Source organism: Idiotropiscis lumnitzeri, chromosome 14 (assembly GCF_059441095.1).
Source record: "Idiotropiscis lumnitzeri isolate Australia: NSW breed Sydney's pygmy pipehorse chromosome 14, RoL_Ilum_1.0, whole genome shotgun sequence".
Taxonomy (NCBI): Eukaryota; Metazoa; Chordata; class Actinopteri; order Syngnathiformes; family Syngnathidae; genus Idiotropiscis; species Idiotropiscis lumnitzeri.
This window is the reverse complement of record NC_142404.1, coordinates 13,512,438-13,539,006: the sequence shown is the minus strand read 5'-3', so window position 1 is coordinate 13,539,006 and position 26,569 is coordinate 13,512,438. Positions and strand designations below refer to the sequence as shown.

Genomic DNA, 26,569 nt, shown 5'->3' with positions numbered 1-26,569 from the left:
ACACAGTAAAAAAAAATTAATAAATAAATAAAAATAATTGAACAAAGCAAATGCTATTTAGTACAGGAAAATAAGATGCAGCTTCCTCTGCGTGTTTTCAATTAGAACTAAATGATCTAACAGGATTCTAAAAGAATGTTGCGTCTTGGGTTTTCCCAGTAGATTCGGAGGACTCGAGCTTATTATGATGTTCGCTCATTGAGTGTGTGCATGCATGTGTGACACTAATTGGACAGCTTTGAGTTAATCAAGCATTTGTGGATCGTGTCCGTGCACCACATCATTATGTCGAGGAAGTCGTCTCGGAAAAAAGTATTTGCCATAACATGTTCTATGCGGCTTCACTTGTCTAAACATGAGTAAGGTAGCTCAATACACCCGTTTATAGCCATCGTAGGCGGCGGCCATTTTGTCACTTCTCTCGATTGGAAAATCACAGTTTCTCTGGTTTTCTATCAGGAACAGAATTTGAATGTGAACGTCTTGCGTTAAATCAGGTCCCTCGCTGGTGGGGTCTCTGAAGAAGGACTGGGCCTCACCCAACAGCATCGCTCTCTCCTGGCAGCAGCCCAAAGAAACAACGTTGCCCATCCTGGACTACGAGATCAAATATTATGAGAAGGTACTGCGTTGGGCCGGGTCCAGTAAAACGATAATAAAGGCTCAGTAGACACGATCAGACAAATGTTTTGGCTGGCTATTAAAGTTTAATTTGGCCTTATTTTGGTCTATCAATACACAATTTTTTGTCATAAAAAAGGACTCCAATTTTTATTTATTTATTTATTTATTTAACTTCTGTTGGGTTAGGAACCACATGCTGTAAAAGGATTCTGCATATCTCATGCAGAAGAAGCAGTTTTGAATTTCAATGCGCTGTTACTGGAAGTGAAAAATCTGTTGTTTGTTTTTTTATATATATATATATATATAATTTTTTTTTTATAGATATTAATAAACAATCCTTGCAAAACCTTGATCTATTGCCGTGTTTTATTTTCTTTCCGCCATAGGAGCATGAGCAGCTGAGTTATTCTTCAACAAGCAGCAAGGATCCTAGTGTGATCATCACAGGCTTGAAACCAGCCACCTGGTACGTCTTCAGCGTCCGCACCCGCACACCATCTGGATTCAGCTCCTACGCCACCAGATATGAATACAAAACTACTGGCGATTGTAAGTTATCATATTGTCACTATATACTTCCGGAAATGGTCTGTAATTGTTTTTTTCCTGTTCGGTTTGAACTTAATGGAGCAAAGTTTATTTTGGTAATATTAGACCCTCAAATGCATTTTTTTTTAAATGGGGCTCAAAGGGTAACATTGTTATTACATTGTTAGTGTCCCCTGATTTTGTTGCCTTTTTCGTTTACTTTTGTCTGTATAAGCCAGGGGTGGACAAACTTTTCGATTGGCGGGCCATAATGGGTTCTAAAATTTGACAGAGGGGCCGGACCAGGAGCAGATGGATGGAGTGTTTTGGTAACCTCACCTCAGCTGAGAAAAAAAATAATAGATTTAATTTTAAATGAAAGTGAACAAAAGCATTACAACATTAAATATATTTTTGAAAAACCACAATATTTAGAAAATAAATCATTAACAAGGTTTATTCATTCGTTTAACGGGCCGCATGTGGCCCCCGGGCCGTAGTTTGCCCACCCATGTAGCTGTATTTGTGATTGGTTTGAATGCATTTAGATGCATGGTAGTTTTTAGTTTTGTTGCATTCTTGACATGAAGGTGGAAAAAAATCATGTATCAGCTGGTTTTTAGTAAAATTAATTCCTTTTTTTTTTTTTCAGTGGTCTGCTCAAGTTTGATTAAAAAAAATAGTTTTGGCTCCGCTGCTGGCAGCCTTCCTGCATTTGTGCCGTCGTTAATAGCAGTCATAAATAAGCAGTTGTGTGCTTCCCCAACATCAAAACCACAATCGATGTAAAGACTGACATCAGTTTATAAGATTACATTGTCGAGTTAAAGTCGGAAGGCTAAAAAAGCTTGTAAACGTCAGGATATCCGCTGTTCTATCGATCGGCAAATTGAATACAGTGAGCAAAAGTGTCTGACAATGGCGCCTTGATGTTTAGTGTATTTGAAATCAATATTTGTTTGTGTCTTTTTGAGACAACGCAACAGCTTTATTGCCATTCTAATCATAAAATACAAAGAGTCCAGCTGCCCTTTTGTGAGGGGTCGGCCTTTGTTGAGGGGTGATTTGGCACAGTGGCTCTCTCGCCGCGGCTTTCTCTCCCCTCCCAAGCTGCGGCGCAAGGTTTTATCTGTGGATCGTACAGCGCTCGGCCAAGCCTTTGTACTTCCTGGCCTTTTATCTGAAAGTGAAAGCAGATTTGCCCCCTGTCGCTCTCTCTGTCGCCGTCAGCCTGTCTGTCAGTCAGCGACTCCTACTTTTTTGTTTTTCCATCCGTCTTTGTCAAATCTACCAGTCGTATTTGTCTTTATCGCGCCGCTGTCATCTTGTTTCCTCATCCCTCACACCGCATCCTTCATTGTGTCCTCCCCTCAATGTCATTGTCTTCTCGCACTACACCTCATTATAGCGGCATCAGTCCGCCACGTCCTTCCTGGTGTGAGGAATATGTGAACTGGTGACAGGAGTCTGGGGTGGGCATTTAGACGCCTTTTGAGTGGTCAGTAATGGCTATCATCGGTCGGCTTGGCTGAGGTGCGAGAGTGGCTGTCAAGCAATGAAAAGATTGCAGATTTGACTCCGGGTTTACTTTGCACGCCTGTCATAGATGCTCATGATACTGTATCATGATACTGTATCATGATACAATTTCATCACTGTGGGATTAATATGGAATTTCTTAATAAATAGTTGAGCTTGATGTGCTAGATAGCTTTAATATGCACTCACACGATACTGTAAAAAAAAAAAATCACACGGATCTCTCAAAGCGTGTGTGCCCAAGCACCCTGATCTGCAATTCATATTCATTAAGCATGAAATATGATCGAAATAAATTGGGTAATACCAATCATCTTTCAATTATCTGGCCTATGTCAGCCGTGTGACAAGACACCGAAAATGGGGAAAATCATGAATATCAAATGGGTCCAATTGAACCAAATGATTATGGACTAAATCACGATTTAATGAATGAATAATATTAATTAAACAGAAGCAGGCTGACGAATCATTCCAGTAATAAGGCTGATGGAGGGCTTTTTGCATCACAAAGAACTGATCAAACATCTCGATATCTCCCAATGGAGAAATGACACGGTCTGTATCCATAAATAGCACCATCTGGGAGAAGATTTATGATTCATTTCCAATGACGTATTTTTTTTTCTCTTACCTTCCCAACGTTCCATTTTCGCTGTTGACCCGCACCCCTGTTGTCCCTGTCTTATATATTTCTTACTTTGCCGCTCGTCATATCTTCCTAACCGAAAATGTATCACTTCTAGCCTCGGATCTGGCCTCTGACCAAGGTCAGGTTTTGGTCATCGTTACGGCAGCAGTGGGCGGCTTTACCCTTCTTGTCATCCTCACCCTCTTCCTCCTCATTACTGGAAGGTAAGATGACTTTACTGCCCCTGGCTTCAATTTGTGCGCTCTATATGCAGCAGTCCTTTTTTTTTAGAAATACAATAACACTAGACATATGGAGACAAATCCTTATATATTATGTTATACGATCACAAGACATGAGCTCTGGTGACTTTATGGTTTGTCTCTGCTTTACTTTAGAATCCACCATGAGTTTGAGAACAGGTTTTCTTTTATATGTGAATAGTTTTCGTTTGTTTTTTATTATTATACGTCATTTTCCACGCTGCTCTTGTCAGGAATAATGTTGTATTTGTATTATTTAAATAGAGTCTTTAGGGCTAGAGGAGCCTTTTGAAAAGTCCGTAATTTTGATGCATCGACTTGGAGAACCCCTAAAGATTTTGGCCCATATGAGCATGATGGTGGATATTTTTATCTGAAAGTTTTCAGACGAGTGTAGGAGGTTGTTCCTCAAGTAGCAGACGAAATGAGTCGAGTAAATATGGTGAGCAATGATGACGTTTTTCTGTTTTATTCCGAGATGGGCAGTATGACCTCCGTCCGCGACCTGAGCACCCTTCCATCATCGTCCCTCCGTCCTTATTCAGAAAATAATCGTCCTCCATCCCGACAGTCCTCGTCCTTTTAAAGCGCTTCCGTCCTTGCATTTCACCAGTCCCCGAAATGGATGTTCATCCAGGACGAATCGACGTACAATTCCGTCCTTGGGATGGAATGCACATCTCTGGTTTTACCATAATTTTATTTATTTTTTTAACCAGGTTTACTTTTGGTGATATCGCTGAAAAACGTTCCCAAAAAAGGAAATATTTTCCAAAACAAACACAAAACAAATACTCCAAAGCCATCACCCATCTAGCAGTTTAATGTCTGGCAGATGATTTCTTTATTGACATGAACAGATGTCATTACGACGGTAAACTGCACACTAACATCATATACAAGGAGCTTTACTTCATAGTTGGCGATGAACCAAAGCCAGCTTCTTTCCAGGTTCATGATATTCGCAGCTTGGCCACAGGAAATGGTGAAATCAGTCCATCGCTTCACTCCAGCGATGTTTTTTTTTTTTTTTTTGGGGGGGGGACTGATAATAATGAGGGATTTCCTGCTAGCCAGGTTTTTCATTCTTTGCTGCCTTGTCTTTTTCCCGTCATTACACAAACACATACTGAGCAGCAAACCACTTGATCACAATATGTAGTCCTCTCGCCCTGAGTAGGCGGGACTTTTGCTGTTTTTTTTTTTTTATATAGTTGAGCAGCTTGTGAACGATGAGAGCTTTCATGAGGCCCGTGTGGAAGGGAGGTTTTGCACGTAAGAGGAACTGACATGTGAGGAGGTGGACCTTACCGCTCTAAAAGCTTCCTGAAATTTGAATGTTGTTGCCCGTGGATGATACAAGCTTTTGTATACATCCTGTCCTTGAATTGATGCGCCAACTTCTTTTTCCTCGCGTACGCTTCAATTCTTGGGTGACCTCTGCTATGAGGACGTGACTGTTGAGGATGTGGAGGAGGCAAGAGAGGAGTGGCTTCACTCCCTGTTCCGCTTTGATTAGTGCTCTGGGCAAAGTGCTTTAATTGAAGTTCCTGTTTTGGAGTGCTTATGCTAATGTGAGTGTGTCCTGCAAAAAAACTAAAAAAAATCTCTTCTCATAACAAGTATTCATGTCAGTGACGGCATGTGCGGCCTGGACATGAAAGCCAGTCAGGGAAAGGGAGCGGACCAGGCGGATAAAGGGGATCAGAGGAAAGGACTGGAAAGCACTGATAACGGCGTATGGCGCCATTTCTTTAATGAACAACTTGACCCCATCAACAGAGGTCAAGATCGGCTTTCCAAATCCCCTTCTTCTTCTTCCTGTCTGTGTCACCTGCCATGTTATCCGCGCTGTCCATCAGTGTCCGGGACCCCACAGACTTAACTCAGTCAAAGCACATGCTGGCAACCTGTGGCTCGGAGCTCCCTGACACCACTTCTAATCCGGTCACTCAGATTATGTAAAATCTGCACACACACACACACTCACATTGAGATGTGGCAGGGTAGCTCTGCGCACAGAGTGTTTCAAACAGTCGCCACTTTAAACTGCATCGTCATCCATTCACGTGATAAACTTCGCCACCCCAAAAGCTGAATATCAGCATGTGACTGAATAATTGCCTATTACAGTCATTTCTGTAGCAGCTCACCAAACAAGACTAATGAACAACTGGTGGTTTGGGCTGTTCTGCGCTCCCTTAAATGCTGGGAATCTCGTCATTTAGTAAAAATGATATTTCTTTACTTGATTAAATTTCTTGTTCTAAGCAATCTGAACATGGCATTCTTATTAATATTGTGTTTGTGGAATATGAGTTAAGCAGTAAAATCCATTTTGTCACCTCTGTCGACTAAAAATGACATCACCTGATGACCAATCATGGCCCGGCTTCAGAAAACAGGTGAGCCGTGATTGGTCGTTGAGCCCCGGGCAACTGTGATGTCATTTTCTGTCGACAGAAGTGACAAAATGGCCGCCTCCTGAGATGGCTAAAAATGGTGGATTTTGCTACTTAAATAAGGCACTATTAATCAGAAAGCCATGTTTGGAATAGTGAATGTGCATAAATAAAAATATCGCAAAGATTTTGGGGGGATTGACATCCCCCCTGCGAGCAAAAATCTAAATTGCCAACATTGAAGTTCATTCAATGTGTTTTGCAGGTGTCAGTGGTACATCAAGGCCAAGATGACCTCCGAGGATAAGAGAAGGACCGATTATCAAAACGGACATGGTAAATGCATCAGCAAACCTCCTTTATTTGGATAATGTTCATAACGTGAGTGTCGTCAGCATATATGACTTTTGCCTTGAATTTCAGCTCTTAACTCATTTACCACCATTGACGGCTAAAGACGTCAACAATCTTTTTTTGGGTTTTTTTTTACCCGGCTGGTAGTGAACGAGTTAATGATCTTTCATAGTCTGTAAAAGTTTTTTTTTTCTTGACAAAAGTAGTTTAGTGACTCACAACGATCCAGCAGATGGCGCTGTAATGGGATTGGGGGGGGGGGGGGGGGGGCGAAGCAATGCTGCTTGACAGTTTACATCATGGCCTCGCACAACACTCGAGATGACCAGAATGTGCGACATATCTCTCATATTCAAATTAAATGGTTTACTTAATGAAGTGGCCAGTGAAGATACAACCGTGAACCTTTTGTGTCTATTATCCATACTCGAAATGGAGTGTAGCCTTGTGAGAGGAGGACAACGTCCTCGGGGTTTTGCGGATGTTCCTTCATGCATCACAGACAACTGATAGCTATTGTTTTTTTTGGGGGGGGGGGCTTTTTTGGGGGGGGAGACTGTATCGATCACTCGAGGCGAAGCGCGGCTTGTGTCTGGCTTCCCTCCTGCAGGCAGTCAGGCTCTGCGAAAGATTTAGTGACTTGCTCAAGGACACGTGTGCAGCATGGATGCTTGCATTAAACAAAGCTTAAGCAGGTTATTAAAGTTCAGTAATAAAGTCAAGATGTTTCTAGATTTTATCAGAAGATAATTTGGCTGTGCGTTCCAGTAGAGATTATTAGTGAGATTTTTTTCCCCCACTATAGAATAATTTCTGTTTTTAATTAAAGGAGCTCAAGAGTTTTATTACATTTTTCTAAATGATGATCGTCTCTGTTTAATTCATTTCACCCTACAAGATGAACATATTAATGAGCATAACAACAACAACAACAACAAAAACAGTCACATCATACTATTTTTTTTTTTTTTTTTTGTCATTCAAACTCTGCAGTTCCTTTCCCTGGCATTAAGACCTATGTGGACCCCGACACATATGAAGACCCCGCGCAGGCCGTCCATGAGTTCACCAAGGAGATCGACCCATCTCGGATCCGTATTGAGAGGGTGATTGGAGCCGGTATGCGTGCGCGCACACGTTTGTTCTCTCTGCTTTATGTGAACTCTTTTCTTGAATCGCATTTGCTTTGTGGGTGATGAGCTGATGATGTTCATAACACACATAATTAAGAATCCCCCTACTGCCATTGTACACCCTACAGAGAATACCTCTTAGCATTCCCAACGGTAATGTTGTGTATTGGTTCGTGCAAATGTTCCATTAAAGTGTGGAAATTTACAGAGAAAGATAAAGTATGTCTTTTTTTTTTTGTTTTTGTTGCCGAAAGAGACATCATTTGTACTGCTTTGAGGCAATCGGGTGAGTGTAAATTGCAACACTGCCCCCAGGTGGCACTAAAAGGTACTTGTTGGTAAAGTGAGTTGACTCATGCAGTGTTTTCCAACCTTTATTGAGACAAGGCACGCAAAAATCTCATGGGACACCACCAAAAAAAAATTATGAAAATTATGTGCTTTCTGCTTTTTAAAAACATATAATAGATGATCACTTTCGGAACAATGAATTTAAATTGGATAATCTTCCACAGCACTTCCCGAAAGTTTTTGTGTGTTTTGCACTCCTCCAGGTGAGTTTGGAGAGGTGTGCAGTGGCCGCCTGAGAACACCCGGCAAGAAAGAGATTGCCGTGGCAATCAAGACCCTGAAAGGTGGCTATGTGGAGCGTCAGAGGCGGGACTTCCTGCGCGAGGCCTCCATCATGGGGCAGTTTGATCACCCCAACATCATCAGGCTGGAAGGTGTCGTCACAAAAAGTAAGAAAGCCGACATTCTTGCAACGCTACAACAGTTTTATTCTTATGATTCTTATTTCTTAACTTCCAGGACCTTACATACTCTGGCTGACTTTTTTTTACACGACCATTAAATCATCTGTATGCTGTTTTGTTTTGGTTCTGACGTTTATATGCAAGCGTTGTCTGCGAGTCTGTTGTGTTAATGTAATGAGAACATTATACATAGATTATCCTCTGGTGTGGTCGTGAGTGTGTAGTTCCAAGTGTCATTTTTACGGAGGGGTAGGTTTTATGCATGCAGAGTGTGTGTATGCACGGCGCGTTGACTTGTTAAGGACCTCTGTTTTACGGGGCTCACCCAGCACAACATATGGTTGTTTTTACACAGGCTGTATAAACGGAGACAACTTTCTGAATATAAATTTGTTCCTTGAAGATTTTCAACACCTCACTAAGACCAAACAAGTTAAGATGACTGAGTTTGTCTCATAATTCTGAGAGTCTTTGTCTTGCCAAATAAAAGCTACACATATTCTCCAGTTTTGCTTTATAGGACAGACCTTGGTTAAGTAACAAACAAATTACATTGCAGAGTATATACCTGGGAAACTAGTATATTTTACTGTGTTGTATTTCATTTCAAAATTTAGAAATGTTACAGACAGCAAGAAGAAAAAACAGTTACAGGGAATGATTTAGCAGAATCTGAAATAGCAGGAGCGTATTTAAGAGAGTTTTTGCGCTTTTTAGGTTGCTCTTATGGCTTTCATGGTAGAACGTAATCACCGGCAGCGCAAAATGACATTTGAAGGGATGGAATGATTGAAAGTGTCAGTAAAAGAGACAAACAAAACGGAGTTACAGAAAATAAATAATTATATATATATATATATTTATATATATATATATATATATATATATATATATAAGCCAGTAGGTCTGTCACAAACAGATGTTTTTAGAATCGATTATTTTATCGATTACTCAAGTAATCGGTGCATAAATTCAAGTAATAGAACATTTTTTGTTATTAGTTTTTGTATTTAATTTGAAAGTGATGTGCGATTATTTTATTTGCTATTTGCAAATAGTGTTGTGGGCAAATGTGAACTTGATTATTTAAAAAAAAAAAAAAACTACAACATAAAATTTTTTTATTTTAACAATTTTAATGTGATTTATTATCCTATTGATAATCCCTCAAGGTCAAATTCAATTTTCATTCTTATTTTGTATTGAAAGGGGTATGAAAACATCGCTGTAACTGCACCTTTTGAGCAAATGTTGCAACAGACGAATTCTTCAACACCTTACTTGCCTTTTTTTCTGCTGACAATGGGACTGAATCCATGACCTTCTCGTTATATTTCTGAAACGTGAAATTTATATACTCACAGTGAACGTGCTATTGGCGAGGGAATATCAATAGTTTAGTCGTCTGACATCGTTATTGTGGAAGAATTTGCATAAGCCATTAAAAAATGTCTATTCCGCTCTGTTGTATTGTAGAATCGGGCACAATTTGTGCTTGGCAGTATAAATCATCCGTCAAGGCCTTTCATCAAAAAAATCCCCTTTTTGTGTTTTTCTGTCTCACTTCCTCCCCTCCATCTTTCGGTCCCTCCATCTGTTGTTGTTCTTTGGAGACTAATTATGGCGAGTATTGTGCTGTGACTGACAGTCATACCTGCACTGGAATAACAGTTGACACACTAGACTGTGATAAACAGGTGCATTCATTTATTTATTTATTTTATTTTTATATTTGCTCATAAACTGTACTGCAGAACTTCTATGGTCCACATCCTGCTAATTAGTCCTGCTGAGCCAAACTTGGCCGACTCAATTGCTAAAACTTAAAAAAAAAAAATAAATCATAATAATAATTAAAAAGCAAGAAAGATAATTCCTTGCTTTGTCAAAAAGAAGTTGCTCTTCACTGGACCGCATGCTTGGAACAGGTCACCTTGGCCGCTATCCCCTGCCGACACCATTTTTTTTTTTTTCTGCAAGAAATCATAGCCTCACTGAGCTAAACTTCAATTTTAACATTTTGTCCCCATTAGGGTCATATTTCCTATTTTGTTGAACGTCCTGTATCACCGTTCCTTTCTGACAGCGAGTCGCCGCCGGGAATTTGTGGCCCTTGGTGGCTTTGCCTCTTGTCGCTTGAGGGAGACAAAGTTGACAGGACTGATTCAGTGCCGCAAGGGGTCGCGTCAATCATAGGACCTTAAAATCGTTGCCCACCCAAACCCCGCTTTTGAAACCACTGTTCGGGCTCATTTTTTTGTTTGTTTTGATTTTTCAGTTTTTGTCATTTTAGGGTGGCATTTAAGTTAGGTTTACATTGTTCCCCACATATTTGTGATTGAAATTCACCTTTTGGCAAGTTGTTTGTGAGAACCTATTCGCCGTTATTTGCTGAAACATTCGCCAAGTGGCCTTGTCTGATATAAAAGTAGTGCATTGGTACCATCTTGTCATATGTTGGTGCCAACAAACTACATTGACATGCAAGGAGGAACTTCAATCAGCCTGGCCCCAAAAAATGTCTGGTTGAAAATGAGTGCTTTGCTGCCATCTTGTGGCCTCTATAAGCAATTTGTAACCTTTTTTTTTTAGGAGTGGCGTCACTTGCTTGCCTATTTTTTTCTTTTTCTCATTTATTTTTTTTTAGCTTTGCCTTCATTTTATTTGATCTAAATAGAGTCCCTATGTTTATTTTAATAGCTTCCTTCACTACCTTTCTTTGTGTATTTTTCACTTGACTTGTTTTAAACGCGTATTGAGTTGTGAGAACTTGTCACATGACTTCACCTGGCATCAATTCTCGTGTTTTGTTGTGTTCTTTCTGTTGTTCAGTTCCGTTCTGTTCTGCACTTACTTTCGCATGTCTGGCCTCTTTTGTTTGGTTCCTTGCTTTCTTTAAATAAGACACTGTATGTGCATTTGTACTCGTCCAATTGTTGGCTGCTTCTAAAACCGCCCGCTTGCACTTCTCGCGATGCCTCACATTGGATTGAGGTGACGAATGCTGTTTTGGTGATATATTTCTGCGCGTTTCCACTTTTCTTTCAATGTTTCAATGTTTCATTAAAGGCAGCGAGGTCAACCAAAGTAGCTTTTGTTCAGCCTGTTGTCAGCGTTGGAATCCACTTTCTGTCATTACACGTTGTGCTCCTGCATCATGAACTAGAAAACATGTTGCTTGTCAGTTTCTTCTTCACTCAGACGGATTGTTTTTGGAATAATACATTATGGAAGGCTTTTATTTCACCTTAGTCAGATTTTTTTTTTCCTCTCTTCACTGTTCCACTGTCACGCAACACCCGCCTCTGAGGTGTCAGGGAGTTGCTGTCTTTGAAAGAACAAATGTAATCGTGGGAAATGTTATCATATTTAATTAACGATGAAGGGTATTTTGTGCTTTTGCGTTTGCAGGCAGGCCAGTGATGATTGTGGTGGAATATATGGAAAATGGATCACTGGACTCATTTTTGAGGGTAAGTGCTTTATGAAGGGAACTGTTTGTCAAATTACCTGGGGGGGTCCCCTCTAACCACTCTTTGTCATTTTATTTGATTAACAAAATTTATTAACACACCCTACAAAATTAACTGCTGGTAAGTACTTTAGGAAGTTAGCATAATATAGAAAATACAAGACAAAGTGTCGATTAAAACATACTCACCGTTTGAAATAAAAATCTTGAAATTAAAATCTTTTAACCTTTGGAAATTGTTCTGTTAAAAAAAAGGGATCGCTTCACAGTAACAATTTTTGAAAGTATATTTGTAAGAAAGCTGGAAGAAAATCCGGGACAAATTGCAGTATCACTTAAAATTAGTGCAAGACAAATACTTGCGGATCTTATTTTCATGACTGCATGATATGCTTTCAAAACGCGATCGCCGCTATGCTCCATTCAGCCACTAGACGGCGCTCAAGATGCTGCCTGGCTTGTCTTGTAATAAAAATCGACTCTTGCTCCCCAAGTTTTTTTTGTCTTTTTTTCCAGACAATTTTTGTCATTTGCGTCTTAAATACAAAAAATAGAATTTTTGAGTGAGGTTTTCAACAGTTAGCGGGAGGTTTTATTTGTTTGTTAATTACGTATACGATTAATTTTAAGTGAAATGTGTAAAGCGGTGATGTTTACTGTATGCTGAGCAATAATCCATCGATGTATTAAATGCTGATGCAAATGCAAGAAATATTTTCCTTTTTGATCACAATGGAATTGTCCCCCATGCTCCAAAATGTCCCTTTTTTATTTTAAGCCAAAATTGCTATTGTCATTAAGTTACAAGTTAAAGAATCTATTACCAGCCATGCTTTTGCTATGTTTTATTTCTTCGAGTCGATTCTCTTTTCTCTTTTTTTTTTTTTACCCCCCATTCATTTCTGTGTGTTCACTCCTTTTTCTGTCAGCAACACGATGGTCACTTCACTGTCATTCAGCTGGTCGGCATGCTGCGTGGCATCGCCTCGGGAATGATGTATCTGTCCGACATGGGCTACGTTCATCGAGACCTGGCAGCTCGAAACATCCTGGTCAACAGTAACCTGGTGTGTAAAGTGTCAGACTTCGGTTTGTCCCGGATCCTGGAGGACGATCCTGAAGCTGCGTACACGACCACGGTACAACAAAAATCTATGAAACTATTCATTTGAAAAATCGCGATAATTCCTTAATTATACAACTGAGATGAGTTTGTGGCTTTTGGCTTTTTTTTTTTTTTTTTTTTTTCTTTACATAGTGCTGATAGTTTTTCCAGTTGTTCCTGTGAAAAAATGTTTTTTATGAAAAAACTCCGCCTTAAAAGCATATTTTAATACTGTTGTTATCACATACTATATGTGCTAGTGAATTAATTTGCATGTTCATTCATTCATATTTGTGTCAGCAGGGTGGAAAAATCCCAATCCGATGGACTGCACCAGAAGCCATTTCATACCGAAAATTCTCCTCAGCCAGTGATGCGTGGAGTTATGGCATTGTTATGTGGGAAGTGATGTCCTATGGGGAGCGGCCATATTGGGAAATGTCTAATCAGGACGTGAGTACTGTTTATGGAGTGAAATTGTTCTTTTCATATACCGGTAGTTAAAAAAAAATGATTGTGCATTTGCTTCACAGTTTTAGCAAATGTACCCATTGTGTCGCCTACTAAGTAAAACATTAGCCACAGAAAATGTAGGGTGGAATAATTTTAAATAACCTTAAACTTAACATTATGAACTGTTGTAAAGATTAAAAAAAATGACTTAATATAAGTTAAAGATACGGGTGGTCCATTAGCAGGTCCGGAGTGGTAATCTGGACTCTCTGGCGACTTCCCGGTGGGCTCGGCTGTTCTGGGGCAATCATAACAACGGCAAGCGATGAAAATGGGTTTCACACCCCCACTTCTAGAAAATGAATGGATGGAAGTTTTAATATATCCTGACACTTCACTTGACGGCAGTGACTTCAGAGACCAATTTTGTCCAAATTTTCCATTAGTTCTGTCTCATTAATATTGTTGGCACAGCGAGAGGAAGGTGGGAGGCGAAAATGGAACAATGCAAGCGTCGATCGTGACAGGGTTAGCCGAAGAGCGAGTGTAAAGGTCAAAGATTTATCGGACTTTGATCCAGTTGAGGGGAAGTTTCAAGTTGTGGCTTCAGTGTGCCTGAGTGACCCGCTGATCCGGGAGCTGTGGTGAGGGATTGGGAGGGCCTCGCAAGCACATCCATCACTCACTCAGATGAATGTGAAAGCTGCACACGTAATCCTTTTAGTCTCTGTCTCACACACATACGTGCACTTACAGTATACACATGGAAGGGCACAGCCGCCTTACTCGCCGTGGGATTCAGTGAGGATTTGTGTTGTTTGAGAAGCGCTTCAAAGTGCAGCCCGCAGTTTTGCAGCGTCAACTTGTCCATCTCCTTCGGGTCAGGCGCTGACCAAAGCTCGTCTTGTACACAGCAACTGAACGTCCACTGAATAGGCACGTCGATGTTCATGCTATCATTTTGGATTTGCCGCTGTTTCCTGACGAGAACCCCACGGATCTTTTGTGCTTTATTGGTTACAATTGACACTTTTTTTTTTTTTTGTTCCAGTCAAAGTGGTATCAACTGAGGAGCAAGCAGTTCTTTATCGCTTTCAACATTTTTATATAGCATTGAACATGTTGCAAATGCCGTGGGAACAATATTTTTACAAATATCATGACGCAAAAGGGAATCAATAGTGTTCCAAACAATCAGATAGTGAACAGTAATAATGGGAAAATGAAGCTTCAAGATGCTTCATGAACCACTTGTATTTGTTTTGCCTCCTCAAGATGGTTTAAAGAAAGAGGTTTAAGAAATAGCAAGTCAGTGTGCTTTCAGTCCCATGTTGAACAGACAAAATTCAACAAGGCTTCATTTTACCATCACGACTCAGCATTTCTTAAGAAAAGGCTTCAAACAGCTCTCAGTTGAATTTTGCTGTTAGACTACTTATAAAACAAAGAGAATTACACGTGACTTTAAAAAGAACCATGCCATAAAATCAGTTAGCTAAACGCTAAGAGATAATGAGAAAGGCTGAGACGATTACTATTGCAGTATACTGACCCCTGGTGGCCAAGCGATGCACTCCAGAAGGGGCCACGGTGAATGAATCGTGTTGCGCAATCTGTTTAATCTTTTACATTCTATTTAAATATGTTGTGTTTTTGTAGGATACTGTGTTATTTCCCTTATTGAGAACACCGTCTAAATGCCGTATGATACTGACCTATTATAATCCTTGTCTGTGTCCAGGTAATTCTATCTATCGAGGAGGGCTACCGGCTTCCAGCACCAATGGGCTGCCCCGTGGCCCTCCACCAACTGATGCTTCACTGCTGGCAGACAGAAAGAAGTCATCGGCCCAGATTTGCAGACGTCGTTTCCTTCTTGGATAAACTCATCCGCAATCCCAGCAGTTTATTGCCGCTGGTAGAGGATATTCAGAGGTAGGTCGTCTCGGGGAAAATGGCTTCGTAGGGCACCTTTCGAAAATGTTGCTTGTGTACAATTGACAAATGACGTACAGCTGGAGAGCAGTTGTTTGACAAACCTTTGAATCGAGTAATTAGCTTGACACATGAGTTGAGATTTTACCTCGTAGATTAGCGAAGGACACCTGCTATTTGTGGATGGACCATGATGAAAATATGATTTTAAGAATTCTACTAGGAATTTCCCAGAGTACTTTTCTGAGCGGTGAAATCTGTCATGCTGGGAAATTAATTACGTTTCAAATCCAAGATGCTGATAAAAAAAAGGCTGCCGGTATCTGATCGTACTGCGTTTCTGATTATGTCAGTCTACCGGAGTCTCCCGTGGAGGAAATGGACTACCCACTGTTCATCTCTATCGGAGACTGGCTGGACTCCATCAAAATGAGTCAGTACAAAAGCAACTTCATGGCGGCGGGCTACAACACACTGGATTGTGTAGCGACGATGAGCATCGAGTGAGTACCAAAATGACACGAGGCATCACAAACCAAACAGGAATTGCTGGCTGTGTAATAACCAGTTTCACTACAGTCAACTAGAAAAATTTACTTGGATACGTTACTGATTAATAAGTAATCAAATTAACTAAGTTAGTTAACACGTTATTTTGATTAGTCAACCCTGCCGAGCATAAAACTGACAACCAAGGTTGCCAATACTTAATTGGAAGTACATTTTTAACATTTTGTCAATTTTAACCATTTAATGACAAGCTTTCTTTGACTTAATCGGAGAAGTATTTTTTTTTTTTAGTCTTTCTAAACTTCACTTAACATGAATATGTTTTTGAAGTCTCTGTTGTTCATGACATACTTAACGGCTAATATTGTCAGCCTGAATACGCTGCGATCCACGTTTTAGTTTTTTCCTTTGGGGTACTTGTAGAGTTTTTGAAGCTAAATAACACTTTGTCAACAGCAATGCACGGCCATATTTTCTTTATCTGACGCAAACTCCAAAATGGTGACTGGACAGATTTTTCCAATAATAACAAATTGACAAAAACAATTATTTTGCGATTTTACTTTTAGTCGCGTTAGGCCTGCTGTCTACAAAAGCGAAAGATTTAAATGGATTTTATGCCACCAAATTGTCCTTTCGCCGAGTGTATGTCCGTGACTACACTTCTGCTAATTGTTCTTCCCAGTTTGGCAAAGACGAGTATGCCAAATTGGCCTTAGACTGTTAGGAAAATCAGCATCCGCCGACATTTGCACAACAATGCATTTGCGCCATCTATAAAAATAGCACCATGCCTCTTATTAGTTGTCCCCTCCTCACCCAGAGATGTGAGGCGTATCGGGGTGGATCTGATCGGCCACCAACGAAGGATCATCAGCAGCATTCAGAGCCTCCACCTCCAACTACTGCACGAACAGGAGAAAGGCTTCCACGTATGAGGTCGCCCTCTCACATGGCCCGGGATGGACGCATTGATGGAGCCGATGTCAGCCAAGTGTAGACTGTGTGAGAGACGCTTCACAAACTGGCGCCTGAGTTTAATCCCGTTAGTCGGTCTATACGAAGGACATCATCGGACAGGACAGAGCGCTTCCCAGGCTTGCAGTTACAAACTCTTTTTTTCTACTACACACCCCTTACCCGGGATACCTGGTCTGGCCAGACTATTTTTAGACCGCCCATAAAGACTTTACAGTCTGGCCCAGGCACTCACTTAGGGGAATGTAATGCCTTGTTACAGCTGCGGTATTTTCGGTGTGGAGGTAAATTATCGTAGATATATAGATTTACAGACATAATCTACTAAATCTTTGGATTTTTCTTTTCTTGGGGGGAAAAAAAACCCTCACTACTTTTCATTTTGTAATATGATCATTTATCATGAAGGTGTGTGCATTACTTGACTCTCTCTCTCTCTCTCTCTCTCTCTCCCCGGAGAGTCCGGTTCACTAATACTTGAAGGAAGTGGTGAGAAGCAAGTGGAGGAGATTTATTGAATGTTAAAGTGTAGAGGCAACTATTCAGTAATTATTATCATGACCTTATATCGATATACAGTATGTGCAGATCTATATGTCAAAGCCCGAGAGAATCTGAATCTTTTTTCAAATTGTATTGATTTATGTCGGATCAGCAATAATCATGCCGTCACCTCAGTGTCTCCCAAAGAGATGAAGAATTGTGCAATGGGAGATTTAGGTGGAGCCTTCAAACCGTCCGTGTTTTTAGTGCCACATTTGGACCTCGCTAAACTCGATTGTTTGCCTTCATGAAAAAAAAAAAAATATACGAAGAATTAAGTCTAAATGATTTAAAATGCGGATTTTTAAGAGTTGCCCGGCAGAAAAACAATCACCGCTGTCTTAACATATGAATGTTCACATAACTCATAAATAAAGTATATTATTTCATATAAACAAATATATATATATAACATAGATGTTTATGATTCTTCAGGATTATGACAAATACTTTTCGTTAAAGGTATTATTCATTTAAACACACGTGATTAATGGCAAATCCGGTCAGAACAAACGGTGCATGTTCAGTGCCAAGCCGCTGGCTGCGTTTTTCCAGTCGTTCTGCTCGGCCGCGGTGTGCTTACCTTGTGATCATGTAAAGGTTGTGGAATTTGTGGCAGTATAGGAATCAAGTGTACATAAGAGTAGCCTGAAATGAAAACATTTGGATCTACAGTAGTTGATGTCATGTCGTCGGATGTTTGCCATTGAAATTATTTATCTTCATTCGGGAAAAACAATGGTAAGCAGACGGCGGTATAGAATCGAAATATTAAATACGAATAAGCCTTCTTGGTGGGACCACGGACGTCAGCGAGACTGGCGGCTTTTCATACTTATGGCTTGGTTAGCAGAGTGAGCACGAGCATAAACAGCAGCATCTTAATTTAAAACAGTAACATGCGCACACATGTATGCCTTACAGTCTGTTCACACGTTAGTCTATTTCTTTCAGTGCAATTAAAGGACCTACACTATCCCATATAATGACGTTATACACCATATCCATAAGAGTGAAAAATAAACTGGCTCCATTCTGTGGTACGCCTCCAGCCATCAGGTCTAAGGAAGTTGCACACACACACACACACACCGCAGAATCTACTGTACATTACATGCACTTTCACTAGCACAAACCCCGTCTACAGTCAATGGAGAATATCAGATGCTGTTTGTTAAGCATGTTCTACTGCTGAGCAATGTTAGAACGTTCTTTTGTACAAAGTACAAGTATACTAATGATTACAATTCTTGTATTTTATTTTTTTATAATTTCCAAAGAGATGTTGTAGATCTTGCACACTGTAAGAGGCAGTTAACTGCGGATATTTATTTGCAAAATAAATCTGAAAAGCTCTGCAGGTTCGCTGTTTTATTTATTTATTTTTTCAGGTAAATGAAAACAGGTTGAACATGACTCAATTTTATGTCAATAAATTAGTGTAAAATTGAACCAATGGAATTTCTCAGATGGACTGAAATACAGTGAGGGTGTTTTTCCCCTCACATTAAATTCAGCCTTTAGAATTTTATGACAAAAAAAAGTTATCTGAACTTCTTTTTCTTGCGCTTGACAAATACTGCATATATTTCCAAAACTAAAACTAATACTAAAGCTAATAAAAACTACACTAAACTTTTTTTTAGATAAATGAATAAAATTAATAAAAATAAAATAATGCTTTAAAAACTAATTAAAACTACCTGTAATTAAACAACAAAAGTAAAAATGGAATAAAAAACAACAACAATAAAATCCCAAACTATGCATTAGCTTTGATGTTCAATCTATTGAGTGGCAATCGAACTTCCGTACAGTCCGGTCATTACAGCACTACGAAAGCAATGGTGGCCAAAGACTTCTTGTCACAAGTCTTGCAATTTTATGAATTTTCCTGATAAAATAAATCGCCAAGAGTTGATCGGCCAAGAGGTGGCGCTGTTGCACCACTGATCAGCTGTAGTGTTGATCTGCTGAAAAGTTAAATTCCTTCAATATAAACCCTAACCTTGGTTTTGCGCTACCATTCTTTTCAGATGAACGAATCGGGACTGTCAAGAACACCGCGGGGTGAACACAGGTTTTGAAAGAGCGCAAAACAGACTAAAGAGCAGCTTCAGCATCTGTTGTTGTTGTTGTTGTTTTTGTTTCTGTTGTCAGGCAGACCACCGCATTACACTAACGAATCAAATTCATCAGGAAGAAAAGCCTTGGAAGGACCATGATCAGGTCACCGAGTGGTTTGCAGATCTTAATTCGTCCTAATAGGATTAGCAGTTGCAAGCTGGGATGCACAAGCAGCGGCATCGCAACTTGTTGTAGTATTCACTCCAAATACAGCGAACATACTTGTTTGCCTCAGGTTGTGACTTTTAATTTTCCAGTAAGCAGACAATTAACGGGGTGATGCGTAGTATATTTCACAAGTGGAGCATCAATCGGGATTAATGGGGCTGCTGGATAAACTGTCAGCGTGGCTGGGCCTGAGGAAGAAGGAAGTCAATGTTTTATGTTTGGGACTGGACAACAGCGGCAAAACCACCATCATCAACCAGTTGAAACCAGCGAATGTAAGTTACTGATCCGAACCTTTTGGAACTAACGGCAGCGGCAAAAGTCAGCTGTTGATTGATTGCTTGTTTCCAGCATTCCAATTGCTTAGGCCCATTCTCGGAGGAGTGGAAACATGTTAGTCAGGTAAAGCCTATCACACTTGGAATACAACATTTCCATGTTGACATATTTGGCATTACTTGTCTGTTTTGTGCGTGTGTGATTGGGCGCAAACAGACACCAGGACAAGAAATAGTCCCAACAATTGGGTTCAACATTGAAAAGTTCAAGAGTTCGAGGTAGAGTCCCTCGGGTATTGTCGATGTATAAGAATTCCTATTTTAAACTCGCATAATTTTTTTTTATTCTTCTCTGCATAAGCAGCCTTTCCTTCACAGTATTCGACATGTCTGGCCAAAGCCGATACAGAAACTTGTGGGAGCACTACTATAAGTATGCGAACAGCATTGGAAATTTCTTACAATGTTTCTCTAAAATCGACCCTTGTTTCCTACTCAGAGAAAGCCACGCCATCATTTTTGTCATCGACAGCAGCGACAAATTGAGAATGGTTGTTGCCAAAGAAGAACTTGATACTCTTCTCAGCCATGGAGGTATGATGCTACAAATAAAAATGTAATGTTCCTTAAAGTTAAATACAACTGAACTGTGTTGAACAAATTCTACTGGATTAAAAAAAATAATAATAAATGAACACGCACCGCTGGACATTTATTTCAGTGAGTCTTTTGCGTACCATTAGAAGGCGCCCTCACATCTCTAATGAGACCAAGTAATCAGACTACAGAACATACTATGCAATTATTTTACTTCACCCTGATTTAGGAGTACAGCCTCTTTTACTACTAACAGCAATTACAATTTACCACCTCCAGGTTGCAGAACTGCACATGCATTGACAAAACAAATAATTCATTATAAAATACGGGAGGACACCTGAATCCCAACTCCCTAATATTCACTAAAGGCACTCAACAGATTTTCAGCATGATGACGACTCACGAGTCCATGCAATACCACATTGACAGTAACAGAGGAAATCGAATGATTTGGTTCGTCGCGCACTCTGTGCTGTCAACGGACTGTTATCTAGCTTCAATAATGGTATGTCAAATTGTAAAAACAAGTCAAACTCAAGGCCCGGTGGCCAGATCTTATTTTAGCTTTTGTCTTTGCTGAAGATTGAACCCTTTTCAACTGTTATAGATATTTGCCGCAAAAAGCTGCCCGTGTTGTTTTTTGCGAACAAGATGGATCTACGTGACGCCATGTCGTCGGTGAAGGTCTCCCAGATGTTGCGCTTGGAGAACATCAAAGACAAACCGTGGCACATCTGGTAATTCTTCACATATCTAACTCTACTTCTGCATATTAGCTTCACGTTTGTAAAACAAATATCCTTGAACTGGGCAATTTGATTCAATAGAAATTGGCAGTAAGAGCAACGTAGACTTGAACCTGAGTGACTCGTTTCTACATGTTTGCCACCTTGTTTACTCATTGGGCAGATGGATGAAGAGCTCGGCAGATTTAAATGTTCGAGTTGTGAAAGTTAACGTGCTCTATGAGGCGATTAAATCCTCAACCTGCTCTTTTTCGTCCCTCAGTGCGAGCAATGCCGTCGAGGGAGAAGGCCTGCAGGAGGGGATGGACTGGCTCCAAGGTAACGCGTCTTTCTTACTGTCATAGTGTTGTGAAATAAACGGACGTCAGATCATTTCAATGAATAATGCCCTCTGCAGCCAGACAGCGATCCTTATTTAAACTTATTTTTTTCATACCCATAGAGCAAATTGCACAGTAAGTACATTATTATAATTCTGCATGTTGATATGCAAGTGATGGTTGTAGCAGTTTTGTGTTGTGTGCTGTCTCAGTAACGTAATGTCTGAGGATCTCCACGATAAAAAAAAAAAAGAAAGCTGAAATACTATAATGGGATGTTTTCCAAGCACAATTTAGCCTCAGCCATTGCCTTACCTTTTACCTTACCTGCTAGCCATTTGAATTGTTGTTTTGTCAGAAATTGTGTATGGACGTTTTAATAGGATTGACGATCTTTAACTACTTAAAATGATTTTTTTTTTTTTTCCTTGAACTAGGTCATATCAAAACAATGAACAAGTGAATGAGTGAAAGACCAATGGAGAAGGACGCGCAACCTTGAATCAGGAATTATATATTTATTTATTTTTAAGTTTTTTTTTTTTTTTAAATGTCAAACACGAACATGTTACAGTATTATCCTAAGAATGAAATACAAATACTGTCTTTTGACATCTAGAAAGGACTTTGGTATCGTTTCAATGACATTGACCTGCACAAAACAATTTCATTACCATCTTAGTATTCATCAAGTTTTTAATCATGCATTTTTACTTTCTTCTTTTGTTTTCTAAATATGTTTTACGATGGGTGAAAATAAAAGCCTGGTCATGTATTTTAAAGTGTGCATATATTATTTAGTTATTTTTTTTCTTGAAAGAAGTCATTAAATAGTACAGCTTTGAATTCCAAACTTTCGGACCACATTTCTGTGGCAAACAACCGACCGTGGAAACAATAGTCCAATATGAACAATCTCTACAAATACAACAGTAAACACATCAACAAACTGCAAGTACAAGCTCAACTACAGCGAGGGGCAATGCGAATAAATAAATAAATATCATTAAATAACTACATTTGTAATAAATATTAAATACTTTTGAAATGCGGCCTTAAAGCCTTGAAATTCATCATTGAAATGTAACCTCCACAAAAAGTCTTTTCTTTGAGTAATCTCCCAACAACTCATTTTGCATCGTTCCTATTTAAGCAAAATGTGGAGGAATGTTGCATGAAATCGAGCACTGGCATCCAGGAGGAGGCACGTGGTCGTGAAAACCTCCCTGTTGTCAGGACGATTTCCTAAGAAGACGTAAAAGCGTTCATGAATTTTTCATGGGGTGTCATTTTTAAAGAGAGGCGCGGCTGACGCGACCTACCGTCTTCATACAAGTAAAGAAACTCAGCGATAATGTCTGAGAACATGTTCTCGAGATGGCGGATGAAGGTGAACCTTTGGACGTCTGTGCTGAAGCCCATGTGGAGCTGCTGTACCAGATGCACCACCCAATTCATTTCATAGCCATCTTTTTCACATACCTACAAATAGCGAAAAACAAGTTTGATTTGAAACTGATTGCTATCATTTCCATATTTAGACTTTTTTTGTGGATGTTTTGAGATTGTTTAAAGGCTTGGAAACAATGAACAGTGACAAAATCATGTTGAATTGTATCCTAACGCTTGTCATCTTTTTTTAACTAATGATTATACAATTCCATCAGTACCTACCAGAATAATGTACACAATGACTTTGGCAATGTCTCGCATTAGTCCAGATTGGGCCCTGCTTGCCAAGACAGTGAAGCACAACTTATTGCCACATACCACCATGAGACGGGCAACATTCTCCAAGTGCCATGGCTGAGGAATAACTGCAAATTTAGAGCACAGCAGCAAACAAATCAGCTTATTCCAGTTTGATTCTAATATACGTTTCATTCATGGCGCTGATCTATTAGATAAAATGGACGGCATTACCAATTATCTCCTCAAAGACTGCCAGGGTGGTTTGCAAAGTCCAGTCTTTCAGTTCGGGTTTGTTGAAGAGCAAAAGGATGGCCCTGGCCAAGTTCCACAGAGCATCCTGAGGCAGCACCCGTTCCACGAGATCGTGCCAATTGACGGGGCCTGCAAGGAGGAGGAAGCCCTGCCCGCTTTCTGTTTTAAAGGGCTGGATGAGAGGCACCTTACCTTCAGCCAGCTGTGGCCCATATAGGATTAAGAGTAGGTGTGCTTGGCTAACCAAGGGCCAAGGTTTCAGGAGCTGCAGAAGCCAGAATTGGCAGTCCAACTGATTGGGTGAGAAGTCCAGCAAAACCTTGCGGCAGAAGTAGCGGATCTCCAGCTCTTTATTTGAATTAAGCCCTTTAGACATGGAGAGAAAAGCAACACGTGACATTCTGTTTTTCTCGAACATACTGCCTTGGTAACGGGATATAGGTGGAGGGCGTTTGGAATGGGTAACCAATCATAATTATAAACTATATATGTAGCGGTTGAACGACTTTGTTGGTTAATCAACAGCCAGCATAGAAACAAAAAAAATAATCATTTAAAATTCAAAATCCAAAAAGTGTGAAATGGAAAGTGTTGCTGAAAGAACTCTGGAGCAAAGAAGCTCCTAAATGTTTCAACAATCACCAAATGCATCGAAATCAAATTGTATTTTTTTTTTTTTTTTTTTTTGTTCAAGCGTTATTTAGACTCCAAGATGAACTCGACACTCATCTTCTCAGCGGATCAGACCTCAGAAAGCAATTACTCGACTCTTGGAAATAATTATGAAGTATGTTTTAAGGTTCAGAGTCCATTGATAAATTTGGAGACAATTTTAATCAGAGGCGCATACCAGGTTTCCCAGTAGTTGTGACTGCCTCAATTTTATGCAGCAAATCGGTGACTTCGCACAGGAAGTGGAACACTCTTAGACACTCAAACTCATCCCACCCTGCAATTATGGCCTGTAAAAGAAATCAACATGTATTTTTTTCCCAGTTATATCTATCCATCCATCATTTGAGTGTTCACCTGCAGAAAAACTCCATATCTGACTAAACCAATGCAGTTTAGTGCTGAGCAGGTGTCCCGCAAGAAGCAAGGAACCTGTAAAGATGTTAAAAATTCACACAAAAATTTTGTACAGTATAACAAATATCTCACCATGTTTTTTTAACCGTCTCTTACCTGTGAAAACCTGTGCAGGATACATTTCAGCCTCTCCTTTGTGGGTAGTAACATGGTGCATCGTTTGAACAATACACCTGAGAAAAACGAGAGTAACTCAAATATAGCTACACTACAAATAGTTCGGGATATTGGGTTTCAACTGAACCAAAAGTGCAGTATTACCTTTATAGGTGAACTTAATTTCCCTTCCTACATTTCTCCAAATATTTAATCTTTCAGTACTTTTTTTTGCTAAACTTGCTGTTCTTTATCAAGGAGCTATGGCAAAATTGAGCCAGTCTGTAAAAAGACCAATAAATTTCCAAGCATATCCTGAATGTTTTTTTTTTCGGAAGTAACAAAACATTCAACGGTTGCATATGTCCATATTAACCTAAATAAGGTCTACCTGTTAAGGTTCCAATGCATTTTAGGTTCACCCTGTCACCTTAGTATTTCTAACATTTTGGGAGAAGTGTAAGGTAAGATAGACTTTAAAAATCTTGATATACATTGATAAAAATCTCCACAACTGCTTACCCAGGTCTCTGAAATGTTGACCAAAACATCCTTGTTCTGGGCAACTGGTATTATGAAGGTTTTGGTGCATCATTTTGTTCTTCCATGCCAGGGAGCTCATATAGTTCACCACATAGCCATTCATCTGCTTGGACGCTAAGCAGAACACACTCACCTCCAGCACTGGAAAAATATTTTAGAAAGTACATTTGTTAGTGAATGAAAAGCAAAACCTATTTATTCTATTCATTAAAAATGTTTCTACTACTCTGTTTTGATTGGCACAAGCAATATATTTATAATTATGGCAACTCTTTTCTCTCTATATTTCATACTCAGTGCATGTGTTGCCTTCTCAAACATTACAAATAGTTTTGAATTTTAAACTTGGACAAATCTTTTGACTTTGAGTAGACAGCTGCACCTTACCAGACAGGTTGTCCAGAATCAGATGAAAAACCTCGAGTGGAAGTTTCTGGAAGAAGTTTCTGCTGTCTTTCATCTGACTGCGAGTGCGAACGGGTACTCGACGGTAAGTCCAACTGGACGGGTTCGGTCGACTATACCTTCTTGCTTTTACTCTCGCCATTATTGACTGTAAATGGCCAAATTGATACGCAAATATGTATTCGCTGGAAATTGTGGATAAATATAGTAATTGAGCTTGCTAGCTAGTTGGCTAGCTATACAGTATCACCTATTATAAAGTACTTAAAAGAAGCGATATATTTCCACTTTTTTTTTTAAATCACACAACTATACACTTACTTGTAACACGAATACACCAAAGATGTTTTACAAAAACCTACCAATTTGTTGTACTTGTTACGAAACGCCGCATTACGAGAGCTTTTAGTTGAATGTCAATTGGCTGTGGCGCGAGACGTTCAATATCTTGATTTATTGTCGTTCGCTATAGGTGATAACGCAAAGATTTCACGAAATACCGTTACTGGTAGAAATAAAACCTCTGAAAATTAGAAATGATAGTTTATGGCCTCGATTGATTTTACAGCAGAGAGACAAGAAATCTGCTTTGACTAGTGGGTCTAATCGTTTTACACCAACTTCCATTTCATAAAAAAGCAATACTTTTCTCTCCCGTGTACCACCTTAATAATCTAGTACAAAACTTTAGTAGGCTTAATTTTGTCATTTATTTAAAAAAATAATAAATAAAAAAGAAATAAATATATACATAACTATATAAATAAATGAATAAAAGGGAAAAAATTATATTATTCGCAAGAGCCTTTTGGGGGGGGCAGTTTGGACATTTGGCCTATCACTCTATGTAAATCCTGTATGGGAAAAGAAAAAAAGTTGTACTTGAATAACGATCAAATGAAAATATATTGCACATAAGAAGGAATAAACATCGCCCGTGACCCTCGTGAGGGTTCACATGATGGATGAATGGAAATGGAGTTGTGAAGTCTGTCAACTGTACAACTCCTGGTACTAAAAAAATG

The 26,569-nt window shown here is 39.5% G+C and overlaps 3 protein-coding genes across 7 annotated transcripts in view; 2 read left to right on the top strand and 1 right to left on the bottom strand.

Annotated features, from left to right (window-relative positions):
- The window catches only part of LOC148323576 (ephrin type-A receptor 6-like), a 132,309-nt gene extending 113,721 nt beyond the window's left edge, over window positions 1-18,588 (top strand). For 3 of the 4 annotated variants that reach the window (XM_088315886.1, XM_088315885.1, XM_088315882.1), the window contains 12 exons: window positions 498-622; window positions 1,014-1,176; window positions 3,441-3,549; window positions 6,256-6,326; window positions 7,338-7,463; window positions 8,032-8,217; window positions 11,644-11,705; window positions 12,634-12,843; window positions 13,110-13,262; window positions 15,004-15,197; window positions 15,551-15,700; window positions 16,531-18,588. In XM_088315886.1, coding sequence (XP_088172012.1) covers window positions 498-622; window positions 1,014-1,176; window positions 3,441-3,549; window positions 6,256-6,326; window positions 7,338-7,463; window positions 8,032-8,217; window positions 11,644-11,705; window positions 12,634-12,843; window positions 13,110-13,262; window positions 15,004-15,197; window positions 15,551-15,700; window positions 16,531-16,645 — 1,664 coding nt within the window. In that variant the 3' untranslated portion in view covers window positions 16,646-18,588. The remainder of the gene's footprint in view (window positions 1-497; window positions 623-1,013; window positions 1,177-3,440; window positions 3,550-6,255; window positions 6,327-7,337; window positions 7,464-8,031; window positions 8,218-11,643; window positions 11,706-12,633; window positions 12,844-13,109; window positions 13,263-15,003; window positions 15,198-15,550; window positions 15,701-16,530) is intronic. The other variant, XM_088315884.1, reaches the window with a different exon arrangement.
- A 587-nt stretch (window positions 18,589-19,175) lies between these two features.
- Window positions 19,176-22,242, top strand: LOC148323575 (ADP-ribosylation factor-like protein 6). 2 transcript variants are annotated; one of them, XM_088315811.1, is made up of 9 exons: window positions 19,178-19,798; window positions 19,875-19,925; window positions 20,019-20,080; window positions 20,166-20,234; window positions 20,301-20,395; window positions 21,009-21,138; window positions 21,410-21,465; window positions 21,590-21,602; window positions 21,905-22,242. In XM_088315811.1, the coding sequence occupies exons 1-9, from the start codon at window positions 19,676-19,678 to the stop codon at window positions 21,936-21,938; spliced, it is 633 nt and encodes a 210-aa protein (XP_088171937.1). In that variant the 5' UTR covers window positions 19,178-19,675; the 3' UTR covers window positions 21,939-22,242. The 2 variants fall into 2 exon arrangements, with proteins under 2 accessions (XP_088171938.1, XP_088171937.1); XM_088315812.1 differs by lacking the exon at window positions 21,590-21,602 and having other exon boundaries at window positions 19,176-19,798.
- Window positions 22,016-26,146, bottom strand: LOC148323574 (F-box only protein 47-like). Its single transcript, XM_088315810.1, has 10 exons — window positions 25,527-26,146; window positions 25,119-25,280; window positions 24,597-24,673; window positions 24,441-24,515; window positions 24,262-24,373; window positions 23,604-23,777; window positions 23,391-23,540; window positions 23,142-23,284; window positions 22,790-22,949; window positions 22,016-22,712 (listed from the first exon to the last, which is right to left on the bottom strand). The coding sequence occupies exons 1-10, from the start codon at window positions 25,684-25,686 to the stop codon at window positions 22,612-22,614; spliced, it is 1,314 nt and encodes a 437-aa protein (XP_088171936.1). The 5' UTR covers window positions 25,687-26,146; the 3' UTR covers window positions 22,016-22,611.
- Window positions 26,147-26,569: the final 423 nt, after the last annotated feature.

What these genes read in the sequence shown, in the direction of transcription:
- LOC148323575 (XM_088315811.1), top strand. Translation starts at nt 19,676, where the DNA reads ATGGGGCTGCTGGATAAACTGTCAGCGTGGCTGGGCCTGAGGAAGAAG. An exon ending in ACCAGTTGAAACCAGCGAAT is followed by an intron (nt 19,799 to 19,874) that starts GTAAGTTACTGA and finishes GCTTGTTTCCAG; the next exon opens with CATTCCAATTGCTTAGGCCC. An exon ending in GAAAAGTTCAAGAGTTCGAG is followed by an intron (nt 20,081 to 20,165) that starts GTAGAGTCCCTC and finishes CTGCATAAGCAG; the next exon opens with CCTTTCCTTCACAGTATTCG.
- LOC148323574 (XM_088315810.1), bottom strand. Translation starts at nt 25,686, where the DNA reads ATGGCGAGAGTAAAAGCAAGAAGGTATAGTCGACCGAACCCGTCCAGT. An exon ending in CACAACTACTGGGAAACCTG is followed by an intron (nt 23,778 to 24,261) that starts GTATGCGCCTCT and finishes CCATGTCTAAAG; the next exon opens with GGCTTAATTCAAATAAAGAG. An exon ending in AGTCTTTGAGGAGATAATTG is followed by an intron (nt 23,285 to 23,390) that starts GTAATGCCGTCC and finishes CTAAATTTGCAG; the next exon opens with TTATTCCTCAGCCATGGCAC.